General features: G+C 46.8%; 1 protein-coding gene across 1 annotated transcript in view; it reads right to left on the bottom strand.

Moving 5' to 3' along the window:
- The window catches only part of LOC137423806 (dedicator of cytokinesis protein 1), a 968048-nt gene that overhangs the window by 877551 nt on the left and 74234 nt on the right, over positions 1-16263 (bottom strand). The window contains exon 11 of the mRNA XM_078773719.1: positions 4047-4122. Coding sequence (XP_078629845.1) covers positions 4047-4122 — 76 coding nt within the window. The remainder of the gene's footprint in view (positions 1-4046; positions 4123-16263) is intronic.

Raw genomic sequence — 16263 nt, 5'->3', positions numbered from 1 at the left:
GAACACTGCCTTGGGGAACTCCAGCCTGAACAGGAAGAGGAGATGAGAGAAACCCATTCAGGGCCACACGTTGACTACGACTAGAGAGGAAGTCCGCCAGCCAAGCGTGGAGATTTCCATGGATACCAAAGAGGAGAGTTTGGTGAGCAGAGCGGGGTGCCAGACCGTATCGAAGGCACGTGATATGTCGAGGGAGACAGCTCTAATTTCCTGTTTGGCATTGAGGACCTCCATCCATTGTTGAGACAGCAGAAGCAGCATGTACAGAGTCGAGTGACCTGGTTGGAAACCAAATTGATGATCAGAGATCAAGCCATTGGAGAAGAGGAAAGATTTCATATCCGAAGCAATGATGGATTCCATGACTTTGCTGATAATTGGGAGAAGGCTGATTGGTCTGTAGTTGCTAGGATCTGTTTTTGCACCTTTTTTGTGCAAAGCGGTGATGTTGGCTAATTTCCAAGCAGATGGCAGTTGACCTTGAGCAAAAGAGAGGGTGAAGAGAACAGAGAGAGGGAGTGAAAGAGTGGAATAACAGGATTTTAGGACCCGTGGGCTGATGCCATCAGGTCCAGTTGCAGAATCAGAGTCGAGGGTTGACAGAAACCTTTCCACCTTGTCAGGAGGAAAGGACATGGAGTCCAGGAGCAGCTGGGTACGACTGGGTATGGTGGGTACAGAGAGGGATGGGTTTGGGACACAAGATTTAGAGGCAAACACAGAGTTGAGGCATTCAGCAACTTACACCATCAACTTGGCATCAAACATGCAAGCAACCACCTGTAACTTGTATTTTATCCTCAAAATGCTCGTCTATGTGACAGAGATGCAAAGTGATATTCACTGAACTTATCCTTGCTGAGGCTTTCACAGCACAACCCATTTCATTATTCTTCCTCCGCTTCCTCGTCCTCTTCATTACGCCGTGTCCCATAAAGTTAGGTTTGGAAGGTCGGAGCATGCAAGATTGGCTCAAATATTTTCACAAACTGGCTGAATTGGCCTGGTGGTCGACTGGAACTGGATACAGGGGCAGTGATTTCGAGAATTTGTTCAGGACTGATGGAAATAACTCGCCAACTTCACCGAAAGACACTGAATTTGTTTCAACAACAAAATTTCAAAATGCACGTTTTGGGGTTCACTCATGCACAATTGGAGTTGTTGTTGTTGTATAGCCCCGGACAGTTCTCTCGAACAAGCCCGCATCACAAAGACAACCAATCAATCTCGCAGGGGCCACCCAGAGATCCCCCACATCCAGGATGGTGTACGCCCCGCCTTCAGAAAGTCAGGGTCACGACTGAGTTAGAGAGAGAGAGAGAGAGAGAGAGAGAGAGAGAGAGAGAGAGAGAGAGAGGGGGGGGGGTGGAGAGGGGGAGAGAGAGAGAGGGAGAGAGAGAGAGGGAGAGAGGGAGAGAGGGAGAGAGAGAGAGAGAGAGAGAGAGAATAGGGGAAAGGGCCTCCCTGTCCGTAGGGACCGATCGACACTCTGACCATGATCACGATGCCCTGACGAATCCGGTCAGCAGGGAAGAATGGGGAAGATTTGGCACCCGACTTGCGTTGGGTGATACAACCTCCATGACGAGGGCACAATTGGAGTTGAAAATAAATTGGAAAAAGGTGTTGCAAAAGTTGGAAAAGAGCCTGCAGTCCAAGAACAACTGGCCCCAACACCTCCTCACATCTGCTAATGTGCCTTCCCGTGATCGTTCCGTAACTCCTGCTAGCCCACCTGATGCTCACTGGCCATGAAAGCCCAGTGAAGGTATCGCCACTCAATGTTCCGCTGCCAGTGAGTTGGACGCTGACCCTTATAACCACTGTAGTGAAATCGTATTCGTACTGAACCCGGGGTGATGCTCGCTGCTCGTTGACACCGCTAGGGGCGCGACTATAAGACCTGCTGCTGCGGACGGTGCTCCGAGACTTCTCCTGTGACACGTTACATCTGGTAGACTCGCTAACGGTACGCCAGCATAGAATATCAAGCTTGCTTGCATTGAATGTTATGAATGGTCCCATGTGATGCCACTTCTTATGCTTATTGCATTTCCTGCATTACAGGATGATGTCATGATCTAAATGGAATTAAACCACCAGTTGGACTAAAGTTGTGTGGACCTGATTGGTTTTCCACAACACTTAATTCCATTTAGTCTACCGACATGGCGGCGGGCAACAAGACGCTGGCGGTTGCCATATTCTGCGCCGACCCGCAAGCCCTGGATGGTGGATTGCAACTGAAGCACTGGCTCAGAACGTTGGAGCATCATTTCGAGGAGCCTGAGACCGAGCCGACGGCTGCCGCGAAGCTAGCAACGCTTCATTCAAAAATCGACTACAAGGTGTACAATTCCATCGCTCAATTCGCGACGTACGACCTCTCGATCGCGGAGCTCAAACGGCTGTACATAAAGGAAAAGAGCCCGGTGTATGCATGATATTTGCTGCTAACGCAACGTCAGCAACCCAACGAGCCGATGGACCACTACGCCCAGGAGCCCCGGCAGCTCTTGCTGGACAGCATCAGGGAGCCACGGACTCCCGCGCAGTCTCAGGATGATCTTCTTTTAGACGCCTATATTGCAGGGGTCTCCTCCCAGGAACTAAGGCTCAAGCTCCTGGAGAAGACCGACCTGACCTTCGCTACGGCTCTCGAGCAAGGGAAAGTATACACCGAAGCGCGGATGCAATCGAACACCTATGATCGCACGCGCCCCTAGCGGTGTCAACGACCCGAGTAGGGAATCGGACGAACCAATCGAACCCATCTATGAGACTATGGACTCTCCCGATGCTCCCATCGCCGAAAGTCTACCGACCCTCCCCTCACCGAGTCTACCAGGGCCCGACGACTTGGCGTTACCCCCTTCGTCACCCGACCCTGGTGGCGCCTCCGACGCCGGGGACACTGGGATACGTGATGCCGTACCTGGGGAATTTCGGACACGTGCTGGCAGAGAAATTCGCCGCCCGGCCCGATACGGTTGGGTCGACTGATACCCTGTTCCGCACCCTGTTTGTGCTGACGCTCGCTCGCTTCTAGCCGCTCTACCGTATAATTCTAACGGGGGGGGGGGGGGGGGGGGAGAATGTAGTGAAATCGTATTCGTACTGAACCCGGGGTGATGCTCGCTGCTCGTTGACACCGCTAGGGGCGCGACTATAAGACCTGCTGCTGCGGACGGTGCTCCGAGACTTCTCCTGTGACACGTTACATCTGGTAGACTCGCTAACGGTACGCCAGCATAGAATATCCAGCTTGCTTGCATTGAATGTTATGAATGGTCCCATGTGATGCCACTTCTTATGCTTATTGCATTTCCTGCATTACAGGATGATGTCATGATCTAAATGGAATTAAACCACCAGTTGGACTAAAGTTGTGTGGACCTGATTGGTTTTCCACAACAACCACCACTCTCCATCATCACGTCTTAGTTTGGCCAGCACATATTAGCAAATAATCATTATTTATATTGTTAAATTATTATATATAAATTTGTGCATAATTGCTGTATAATCGAGTTGCTTCCGGAAAACAATATTTTCGTGTTTTGTATGTGATTTAGTGAGATAGGAGTGGGGGACACTGTATCTTGGGGTTTGGGGAGAGGTGGGCCTGAATGGTTCTGTAAATTTACCCCCCTTTAATGATGGATATCTGGGCTCATTTTACACTAATTTGAGATTCACAATGTTTTCTAGAAATGCAACCCTCGTGTAAAATGAGGTACAGGTGCACGTTTGTGTGCCAGAAGCACAATATCCATCCGAAGGACAGCACACTTTGTGATGCTATGCCCTACCTGTGGAGCACCCATCAGACATTTTTTACATTATACACAGGAAGTAAAATGATATGTAAGAAAGTGGCTCCATCTATGTATTGGTTTCAGGGTGTAGACAAGAGTACGACAGGACTTGCTGAGGACAAAGGCACAGGTGCGAGGCAAAGCGGATCTCTAATAAAAGTATGCCATTTGATGAAATGTTTGAAAACAATCCCCTGTGATACCCCATGGGAGAAGCTAACTTACGGTTGGAAGGGAATGAAATGTTGCCTCTCTTCATCAGTCTCCACAATTCCTCGCACAATGTCGGTTATATCCATCACTGGAAATGCGGGAATACAAAGGCGGAGGCTTTAGTGTCGGTGAAATCAAACAATCTCAACTTTTGAAAACATTTTTTTAAAGGAAAATAAAGGATTTCTCAATCACCCTCAACATATGCATCATCAGGGTTAAGCAATTGGCTCATGTCCGTCCATCTTTCCATCTGTCCACAAACGTCAGTTTATGATCGAGGAACAACTTATTTACATTGAATGTTATATTTTGAACGCAAACCGGAACATGAATAGGAAAACAAACCTTTGTCCTTGAATTTGTTCCGATCACACATTTGCAGAGAGGAGCGAGATTTTGTTTTTTTTACTCTGTCTGCTTGCCTAGCAGTAAAATAAAATTGAAAATCATTCCAAAGAGGAAGCTTACTGTTTTGAAGGATGTCGTAAAGGACACAAACAACAGCTACGAATAATTAATGTAACGTGTTAAATAAGGTGGTGGTGGTTCATATGAAGCCTGTGGCTGCTTGGATGCATAATTTTCTGGGGGAGCGGCTGTGTTGCTGATGCAATGCCCCCCATTACCAGTAAGCTGGTACTTATTTCACCAACACACCTGGTACAAGGATGACATGCTGAGTAAACCCACCTGGTGTTAATTCAACAGCATGAACAGGGTCTAGAACTCAGGACCCTGAGTTCTCAAGCCATTCACCTTAAGCGTTAAACCAACAACAGGCTTTCAAATTCTGGAATTTATTTATTTATACAACTTCCACAATCTTTATTAGTCCCCTACCGGTGTACACCGGAGGGGACTATAGGTTTGCACTCCGTCCCTCCGTCCGTCAGTCCGTCAGTCCGTCAGTCCGTCACGCAAAGAACATTTTTCCGGACTTTTTTTCTAAACGCTTAATGCTAATGATTTCAAACTAGGCACATGGTTTCCTCATGATAAGTTACAGATCAAGTTCGAACTTCACGACGTTTCGATCATTTTTGACAAAGTTATGGCACTTTGAACTTTGGGAATTCTGATAATTATGATGATCCTTAACTCAGTGCCATTTTAAGTTTTAATTTCCTTTAAAAACCATTTTCTCTGCAATAATTGGACCGATTGAGATCATATTTTCACCGTAGGCGGGACTCGGTCTGAAGAATATTTTAATCGTAATTATGACGTCACAGGTCACGTGGTTCTGCCGCCATATTGTTTTTCGTGAAACCACGAAAAACCCTTTTTGTCTGCAACGGCTGAACAGATCGAGGCCAAACTTTGCAGGCAGAATCGCATACCCATGACGAACAAAAAGTCAACGAGCATGACGTCATGCGTCACATGATTTCAGAGTTATGACGTTTTTAAGCATGAACTTTTAAAACCGAGCTCCTCCCTCATTTTTGATCCAATCGAGGGGAAACTTCACCGATCTGTTCAGCATGTCAATCTACTAAAATGTCCTTTTGGAATTTGCGATAGGGCACGTGGTTTGGCAGGTATCGTTAATTAAACGAAAATATTATAAAAATGGATATCTCTTGTTTATTCTCGAGTTCTCCTCAAGCCGCACCACGCGCCCTCAGCCTCGTCTCGCGAACGTCAACAGTGCGACACAGCGCGTGCTTTCCGGAGGGGTGGAGCCAAGCCGAGCAACATATATATACACATCGATCATTGATCGTGAACCGGAAAATATAATAAATTCCTGATATTTAGCGACTCGAAAGGTTCTTTATCAACAACTTATTTTGTCGTGCTTCTGCTGACCTGTCTGCAAGGTGTATAAATCGAAGTCCCGAGTGCGAATCACAGGTGAGCCCATCCTGAGGTAATTAGCGATTGGGAACGATTCGGAACCTGTGGATAAATAACCCTTGGTAATTTCCCCAAGAGTTTTCCGGACGACAGACTGCCGGTAGGGGACATGTATTGCAGCGCAATACTCAGAATGCTTGTTTTATATGAATTTAGGTATATACTTGAACACTGTGTGGGGTAACGTGTTATATGAATGCTCTAGCTTATAAAGTTTTAAAACGAGTATGGAGTGGGAAACGAAGGAAAAATAAATAAATCAAAGCACAGAAAACAGTGCACGGGCTCCAATAATAAAAAAACTTCCGTAATATTTGTACGCAGAGAGGAAATGTTCATAAACGTGCCCAAAAGTAGGTTGGTTCATGTTTGTAGAATGGACATGAAACTGATATAGATCAAGTGAGGGAAGATGGAGTAGATGTGAAAAACATGGAGGAATGTAATGTTGAGTGATCAGCATACATGTGCATTTAGTTTTATGTGGAAGAAAGGAAGTCATTGATGAAACAAAGTAGTCCTTGAGCCAGACCAAAAGTAATGCTCCGGCGGGGGGAGTAATTCTCATTATGATTTTCCATTAGACCAATGTCTCAAGTGTCAGAAAAGGTGTGATGGACATCTGAGAACGGTAGCTTAGTGCCCGGATGGACGCCATCTTTGAAACCACCCAGCTCGAAAATGCCCATTTGGTGGGGTACATTGTTGCACGTGTATCTGGACTTCTATACTAGCTATCGATGTGCGGTTGACGACTAAATATACGTCCGATGTGTACTGTCTAAATAAAAAATAATATGAAGCATTTTGTTTTAGATTAATTATTATAAAAATCAATTATCGAAAAAAAATCATATATTTTTCAATATTTTATTATTAGACTTGTACTTTTTTTAGTGAAACAACACTGGTATGATTTTCCAAATTATGCATTGTGCTACACCGTTTATCTGTCTATAAAAATAACTCAAAAACTAAAACATATCATCCACCACGAGTTTACAACAAATAAATGTAAAGAGGCATAAAATGACTTAGGCCGCCGCTGGCATTATCTATTCTGACGATAACGCAAGTTAGGAATGTCGTACGGAGAGGATTTTAACACCGTATACGATATCTAATAAGAAGGCGGAAATTGTTACATAGGAAATCTGCACTTTGGTGGCCATCTTGGATTTCAAAATGGCCGCCAATTATATTAATTATTCATTACTAGAGTTTGGAAAGACGTATGGAGCTGATTTTAACACCATACGATGTATATTCCTAATAAGCAAGCGGAGGTATCATTGAACATGTCATGTTTTAGTCAAATAACACCGGTATGATCTTCCAAATCATACATTTTGCTAAACCGTTTATCTGTCTATAAAGATTTTCAGGCAATTTGGCCTGCATTATAATAGAGAACAACATATGCTATACAATATACAGTGCACACAAAGTTAATCATCAGAGTCGCCATCAGAGTCATTGGCATCCTGAGCCACGATAGCATCATCCTGCACCATGTTGGAGCATCCCTGCAGCTTACACACAACAGTGCACTTCAACCCATTCAGTATACAGGAGCAATCTGACGGTCGACACGTCCTTCTGCATGTGCATGAGATGAGATTCAAGACGACATCTGGAGCTGGTAGACCCGCCATCCATCGGATTGTGAGCGAACCGCCATCATCGAGTTCCCAACCATGTCCTGCTGATGGTGTTGGGACGTCTGGTAGGTTTTCAAGGCTGCGTCGCCAGATAGCCGCCTGATAGTTGGCCCTAAGCGTATGCTGCATCAAGGAGTCTTCACAAGGCGGCAATTGTCCAGATTCGATCTGGCCCTTCTTTGCACAGAACATGTGATAACGGAGCGAATTAACACCGACGATCTTCGTGTTCTTGGCGTACAGCTGACACGTGAAGGCCTGAATGCTATTGAAGACGTCTGTTGGTACATTCCACGAAGATCCCAGATCTGTGAATGCTTGAAGATACAGCTCATTCGCTTGCACAAGCTTCAAAGCCTTTATCTTTCCTTGGCTAGCCAGAGCACTCACAGTGTCACACCCGCTCCATGCATGAAGCCCTGGCAATGCACTGCAAACTCCAGACCCCAATACCGCAGCCAACTTTCCAACGTCGATCATTCTGACTCGAACCTTTGTTCCTCGTCTGATGAAGAGCTGACTATCGATGGTTCTGCTGAGATGAAGACTGATGATCAGAACGTCGGTGTCATCTGCCACTAAGATGATCGTCTTGTAGTGGGTAGCGGCGTGCTTTGCGTGGAGAAACATACGCGTGTCTGCTTCCTCGTGGCTACATTCGAGTGCTTGCACCAACTTCCACCTATCGCGGGTCAGTACCAGACATTTTTCACCATAGGTGACATACAGTGTTCTGTTGCCTAGCTTTTCGCGATTTGTTTCATGTTTCCACGACTCTGTCAGAAACACAACCAGTTTCTCCTTTGTCTGGCTGCAAGCAAGGAGACGCCGCCAGTTCATGATTTTGTGTGCGGGTCTGATCTCGCTGAAACTGATGCCTTCATTTGAACCGTGGTTCACACGCTCAGCTGCTTTGATGGATTCTTCTGTGTATGTGTCAAAGACAACATCGATGCGCTCACTGCCTTGACCAGCGTGAAGCGCTGCAGCAAGGATGCGGTCAGATAGTTCTTCGAACGTGTCGTTCTCGCCATGCATCTTTTGTATGAGAGCCATCGCATCAATTATTGTTGCACTTCGCTTGTCAACGTTCTCGGCTGGTTCCACAAGACCTTCCATGTGTTTCGCAAGTGCAGCTTTGTTCGTTTTTTTCATTGACCCATCAACGTTTGCCAAAGACCATGGTAACGGCCCTAGTGGGTGACAAAGGACAAGTTGCATGTCGAGGTTCCTTGTCTTGGCGATGAGTATCATGGTGGCAAACAGTTGTCTGTCAGCTCTCAGGACGATCTCCTTGTTTGTGCCCTTCACAACTTTCTGCTTGATCTTACCAAAGGTCTTCAAGTTTAGCTTGTTCAATGTGTCATGAAAGCCTGTTCCCTCTTCAAGACGTTTCTGGAAGCTTTGATACGCCACTTCCCCCTTTTGCAGGGTGTTGAGTAGGTCATTAGAAACGTCCTCCCTCGCAGCCGCTCCGGTAGATATACTGAGAAGACATGACGGATCATCGGCGAATGGATTGGTCCAGTCATTTTCCAGTAGATCACAGATAGCTGTGACGCCAGACTCATCACGTTTGATGCGAGAAGTAGACAAGTCAGGGTGCTTGGCGTGAGATGTGTCGCTGCCATTCACAAGGATAGTTTCTCGTAGTTGCCTCAGTGCAGTAGCCCGATTTTCTGCAGTTAGATAGTATCGTGACACAGCCCCTTGTCGAAGACTAAAACCTCGTGTTCCTCCAGCTGTTTGCGTATCTTTGTTTACTGTTTCTTCTGTTGTCTGATCAACAGCGATTCTGGCAAATGGATTCCCTGGTCTAAGCTGTACGGAGAAGTAGCCTTGATTGAAATGCCTGTACAACTCGGGGCATGTTTCGTGGAGTTGCGTCATCTGTGCATAGTACACTGGTAGATATCTAGCATAGTTCACCTTGTTCATTGCGAAACACCAAGGGATCACTCTTCTGACACAAGCCAAGTGAAGCATCCAGTCGCCTTCTCTATCCGCACGAATCAACCCCAGCAGGGTCTCTACCATATCAATATACATCATCCAGAAGCGAGCCAGGTCTCCATGTTTGGTTCGCAGAAAATGTAGGTATTTCGCGAACATGTCAAAGCTCTGTACACATGAATCATCATCGAGAGCAGCAGCGAGAGTCTCGTGGCAAACATCCTCCTTGATGCTGCGAATTTTGAGGTCAGTGCTTCGAATCTGGGGTTCCTTGTCAGGATGATTGCTTTCTATCCACACCTGGAAGCCCTTCCAAATGATGCGCATTAGTGCCTCGTACATCAACTTGTGGAGTCGCACAGCACGGTTGTATTGCTTGCCTTCCAGAACCCTGTTGATGGAACCTTCAGCGATTACTCCTGACTCAACAGCTACATCCCGAAGGCCTGCATCTCCAAACATTTTCCCAATGCTCGACATGAAGTTACAGATGGTATGGAAGTTCCCCATCATGAGCACGATTCTTCCATATCGATCGACATCTTTCCATGCTATTTCGGTCGCCTTAGCAAATAGTGCCTGGTCTAGCACCACCGGTATACGCTCAAGCTGAAGTGATGACATGATGTTCAGAGCTTCTCTGAGGATTTCTTGCACTGTTGCCATATCTGTGGCAGGCGCGTTTATAGTCGGCAGGTAGCCAACTACATCTTCCGTCACCTGAACACGATCTCTAGTCATGATGTTGAAACCAGTCCACGAACTGATTGTCTGGTCGCATGGTTCCAGCATGCGAGTCATAATCCATACGTGATTTCGGCGCTGCGCAAGGGATGTTGCGCCTGCAAGAGTGTCAGAAAGATCTGCAGGCTTGATTGCAGGTGGGCCCTCCCGTTTCCCACCGCTGTATATTGGAACTAAATCGCTGGATGACGGGATAGATCGCTTCTTATCTGCTTTGGATACTGCCGATGGAGGTTGGGGCGGCAAACACGACTGCGACTTCGGTTGGACGATGATACCGTTGACGCGATGCGATGTTCCGCCACCACTCAGCGATTCCTCTAGCCTGTCGATGTTATCGAATGCTAATACAGTCGGGACCGAAGGGTGCACATGTGACGGAAGTGGTACTGTATCTTTCTCCACACTTGCTAATTTGTCTATGCATAGCGCTGTCTCGATTTCTTCCAGAACTGTGTACGAACATCCGTGCCCGAGTCGATTCAATATTCTGATGACCTCTGTATTACCGGTGAGCGTTTTCATGACCCACGGAAGTAGGACATGCTTCGATGTTCTGATGGTACCCCGGTGTACAGCATTGATGATATCTTGAGCCATCGACCATACCAGTGTGTCGGCACGCGCAGAGCTACCCCCACTCCCGCAAATCAAAGTATGCAGAAATACACGAAGAGAATCTGGTATCTTCACGTAATCTGAAGTGAGTTCTGCTGGCTGAGGCGGCCAACGTTCATTGTAATGAGCATCTTTGATCTGGTGTCGCAGTGAAGTAGCTGCACGCACAATGTTACTTTCACCGTCCGTTCGTTCAAATGCTTTCACTTCTGCTTTCAGGTTTACGCACTCTGCAGCAATCTCTCGCTTTGTCAGATTATCGGGCATCAAGTATACACGGTGTTTCACATTGAAGAAGATGAGCGATTCTCCAAACTCTCTTTGTAATGTGCGCTGCAGATTCTTCTTGATGGAGTCACGAACATCAACTGAAAATGTATCTGAAGACAGGATATCTGTTGCAACATCAACTATTGGAACAATCCTCGGGTTCAAGAACAAGTCAGTGCGAATGAAATTGAATATACATCGTATCATTTCTTGTATGTGGCGCCATCTAACATGTTCACTTTTAGTTCTTAAGCCACCCACCCCCCCCCCCCCCCCCCCGCAGAAATTAATCAGGTCACCGCAACAAATCTCAGACTGAGATATAGAATATAGAATATAGATATAGAATAGACTGACGTCACTTTCGGCACTGGGTTCTGTGGGTTGATTATCGGCGGGAAATTCCAACTGACATAGTTTCGGTTTGTGGAAAGTGCATGCCTTTTCATATATTTTTTGTGTAAACTCGTGGTGGATGATATGTTTTAGTTTTTGAGTTATTTTTATAGACAGATAAACGGTGTAGCACAATGCATAATTTGGAAAATCATACCAGTGTTGTTTCACTAAAAAAAGTACAAGTCTAATAATAAAATATTGAAAAATATATGATTTTTTTTCGATAATTGATTTTTATAATAATTAATCTAAAACAAAATGCTTCATATTATTTTTTATTTAGACGGTACACATCGGACGTATATTTAGTCGTCAACCGCACATCGATAGCTAGTATAGAAGTCCAGATACACGTGCAACAATGTACCCCACCAAATGGGCATTTTCGAGCTGGGTGGTTTCAAAGATGGCGTCCATCCGGGCACTAAGCTACCGTTCTCAGATGTCCATCACACCTTTTCTGACACTTGAGACATTGGTCTAATGGAAAATCATAATGAGAATTACTCCCCCCGCCGGAGCATTCACTTCAAAATATGGCCGGTTGGCTCAAGGACTAAAGGTAGAGTGTTGCTTTATCAGTTGGAGAGGCAGCGATAGTATCATCGGAATGGAAAAGCGGAGGAAAGGTACAGCGACAGAAATTGTTGGAGATACTTTTAGCGAAGGAACAGAAAGATCTATTTGTGGAAGAAGATGAGAGGTCGTCACATTTTTAGCTCACCTGGAACGAAGTTCAGGGGAGCTTATGCGATGGCGCGTCGTCCGTCCATCAGTCCGTCAGTTTGTCAGTCCGTCCGTAAACACTTCAAACTTCTTCTCCAAAACCGCTGAATAGAATGCGACCAAATTTGACACAAATGATATTTGGTTTGTTGTGTTGTTGACTCAAGTTTGTTCGCGGCATTAAAAAAAAAAATCAGGGTCTAAGGGCGTTACCGGGTGTCAAAGTGCATCCAGGTTTGACCTCACAAAATAGGAATTTGCTTTTTCCTCTGAAACTACACACAATATTTCAATGGAACCAGACCACAACCAACCTTCTCTTATCTTCCCCCATCCAAATCCTTGATCTTTTCTACCCCTGCTAATTTCACCCCAGATTCACTTTTTTGAAATACCAACTTCCTTCCTGGAAGTCCTTGCAGTGTCCTTGTGTTTTATACTTCTCCCTCCCCTCCCCTCCCCCCCCCTTCCCACACCTCCTCCCCCCAAGCCCTCTCCCTCCCACAGATCTCCCGATGTCCCTGCTCTCAAATGTTGTGTTTGTGTGCTTCCCCTTCTCTCCCCATCTTGTCTACCGCTACCCTTATTATACACTTTGTGTGTCTGTTTGATTTTTTTATGTGATAAATGTTAGCTCTTTCACGAGCCTCGATCCTGCATCCAAAAAAAAAAAAAAATCACCATGATGTACCAAAGTTTGTTCACGACATTAGAAAAATTGGGGTCTGAGGAGGTATACAGGATATAGGAATTTGCTATATACAATAAGTGAATGCCCCGAAATAGGAATTTTTTGTTTGTTTGCTTAAAGTCTTATGATTATGTTCGTATGATTGTACATGCTACCCTATCTTCTATAAACCATTCAAATTGGTTTAAAATACCTTTAGTCAGTGTAGTATGCTGTTTATTCTCCCAGGTGAGCGCCAGGGGTATTGCCCCTATGTTTTTTGGATAAAGGAATGCTTCACCTCAAGAATAACATGTTTGCAATGATTTCTGGCAGATATGAAAGCTGAATGTGAGTCAGAGGAAGAAGAGTTTTTTTCCATGTGTGATATGCCGCATGTCCTGCACGAATGGCCACAGAGCAGGGATTATTGAATCAAGAATTGGTAGGAGAGATAGACTCATGCAACAAAAACTTCAGCTATACGTTCAGCAGTGATAGAGGCATCACCCGAGGAGAGGCAGTAGTCTTACCAGGGAAAGTCAGAAAAATGGGTTTCTAAGCCAATCCAGTCAGCGCTATTAAAATGCCAATACTGGTGTTTAGTCGGAACAGTCGGAGAATAACGAGTGGTGGTAGGTAAAGTGATGTTCACGAGATTGAGGTCATAAGAACCAATTGGTGGTGAGATTGTGTAGCTGTAATGCAGAGGATTGGAGTTGAACAACAAATCCAAAGTATTGGAAGAGTGGTCGTGACAATCTGGGATAAGGGTAGGATGGGTGATAATTTGTTCCAAATCATTCAGAATGTAAAACGTAAGAGCATCAACTCCGCCAACATCCATATGGAAAGATTTCAACCACTCCCTGGGGTATGCAATGAAGTCTCCAAAATAGAGGAATTCTTCTTTAGGGTGTTCTGATGTTATGGCCTCATTGCAAGAATTAGGATGGTGAAATAAAGTTATACGGTTTGTAGAGTTGGAAGAGCAGTAAGTGAAACAGAGAAAAACAGTGATGGTCAGGAAGCAAATCTTAAGCCAGATGATATCGAAGTTTGGAGATTCGAGGTCCACAAGGCGTACAGCAGGTGGGTTGATGTTGCAGTAGACACACACTCCTCCTTTGAAGCGGACTCTTGAGAAAAGGTTGTAGTTCGAAATGTTAAAGGAGTTAAGAAGAACGTCATGTGACAATTGGGTCTCTGAGAGACGCAAAATATTATGAGAGGAACTTACTAGAACTAGAAGATGTTCAACAGGGGAAAGATTTGAAGAAAGACCACGAATGTTGGTGATATGAATTGAAAAAGAGTCACGTTGATTCACCAGGTAAGGGTCTTGAAGAGGACCGATACTACTACTGCCTGAGCCTCCCCTCTCTCATTGGCAACAGAGACAGGCAGGTCACCAGAGATTCTTCACACCCTATAATGCCGGAAACTAGGAGCCATTAACTTTTCAGACTTTATCATATTTAATTGGAGGTTTCTGAGGAGGTGAGAGGAAAGAGAAATAAAAGAGTGAATGTAAGGCCGAGAAAAATATATTTCCGGTCTCTGGTCAGCGCGTGCATCGATTTTGACCCTGCGCGTCAACAATTTTTTTTTTTTCAAATTTCAAACGGTACCTACAACAGCGCGCGCCTGTTGTTGCCGGGCCGGCGCGCTATCTCGGGAAATACGGGTCTGTGAGGGTCGTTCGCACACGTGACGTTCGCACACGGTTCTCCCCTACAAAACTACGTTTAGTTTGTCCAAATACAACCAGCCGTTCCAAAGATATGAGTAGTGTTGTGTGCTGTGCCGTGATGAATCCAATCGGCTAGATATAGTCATTTATTGAAACGAAGACGTTCTTTGTCGGGTTCGTGTGAAGCAACCGGAAGGTCAAGAGAGCTGCGGGTGGTCTCGTTAGTTACGACTGGATCCTATCTCGTTTGTCATGAAGTTGTAAGTGTCTGTGATAATCTGGTGGACTGGGAGAAGAGATCGTGGGAGACCATCGGCCTGTTAGACCACTTGCGCATGCGCAGTGTTGACGCGATCGACGCATTGGAATGTTTGACGGTACGGCGAGGCGATCTGGAGAACGAAATGGCAGTCTATAATATGCTTGAAGAACTTAATGATTTTCAGAATAAATACATTTAAAATAACTTAAGCTTGTAGCGGTTACCGCTGGATGTACATAATCGCCTTGCACCGGCCAGAACACGGCCAGACGCGCCTCTCCCGGGCATGCCCGGACTCACTGTTCCCGGGCACGCCCGAACCTCCCGGGCACGCCCGGTCTCGTCTTTCCCGGGCATGCCCGCTCTCGCCTTTCCAGGGCTCGCCCAGAGCGTCCGGGCATGCCCGCTATCGCCTTTCCAGGGCTCGCCCAGAGCGTCCGGGCATGCCCGCTATCGCCTTTCCAGTGCTCGCCCAGAGCGCCCGGGCACGCCCAGCCTCGACTTGCCAGGCCGCAGCCAAACACGCCCGGGCAGGTCCAGACTCGCCTTTCCAAGGCTCGCCCTTGATACCCGGGCATGCCCGGTATAGCTTTTGCCGGGCAAACTTCCCGACATAAATGTGTATATATATTGTTGCCCGAAAAACGGGCTTGTCAGAATACCTGAGCTGTTTTGTTTCAATAAAGCAACTCGGACGAATTCCGTCTTTGGTCGCGTCAATTCTTTCGACTCGCGTTGGAGCGAAGTTCCTTCATTGGTGACCTACCGACATGGATACGGCAGTGACGTTTAAACTGCCTACCTTCTGGGAGGCTCACGCGGCTGTTTGGTTCGCCCAGGCGGACTCCCAGTTCGCCCTGCGAGGCATCACCGCGGACGACACCCGCTTCCACCATGTTGTGGCGGCGCTCGGTTCCGCCACCGCAGCCCGCGCCTTGAGCCTCCTCCAGCACCCGCCGGCTGCTGACAAATACGACGCGCTGAAGACGCTCCTCCTCGGCGCTTTCGCCCTCTCACCGGCAGCACGCGCACGGCGCCTGCTTGACCTGCCCGAGCTCGGCGACACGCGCCCGTCCGAGCGCATGGACTATATGCTCTCATTGCTCGGCGAGCACTCTCCGGCATTCCTGTTCCGGGAGCTATTCCTCCGTCAGCTACCTAACCCGGTATGCCTCGCCCTGGCTGGCACGTTGATCACGGATTCCCGCGCCCTCGCCAGGGAAGCCGATAAGATCTCCTCGGCGGGCCAGCACATCGGCGCGGTTACCTGGAGCCCGCCGCCGTCCGAGGCGACGCCCACGACGCCCAAGCGCCCTGTGCGGTTGGAGGCCGAACTGCCGGTGCAACTGGCGGCCGCCACGCCGCACCGC

Source organism: Myxine glutinosa, chromosome 3 (assembly GCF_964187855.1).
Source record: "Myxine glutinosa chromosome 3, kmMyxGlut1.1, whole genome shotgun sequence".
In the NCBI taxonomy this organism is placed as follows: Eukaryota; Metazoa; Chordata; class Myxini; order Myxiniformes; family Myxinidae; genus Myxine; species Myxine glutinosa.
The sequence above is the reverse complement of the archived record's forward strand: the minus strand, read 5'-3'. Positions and strand labels throughout refer to the sequence as shown.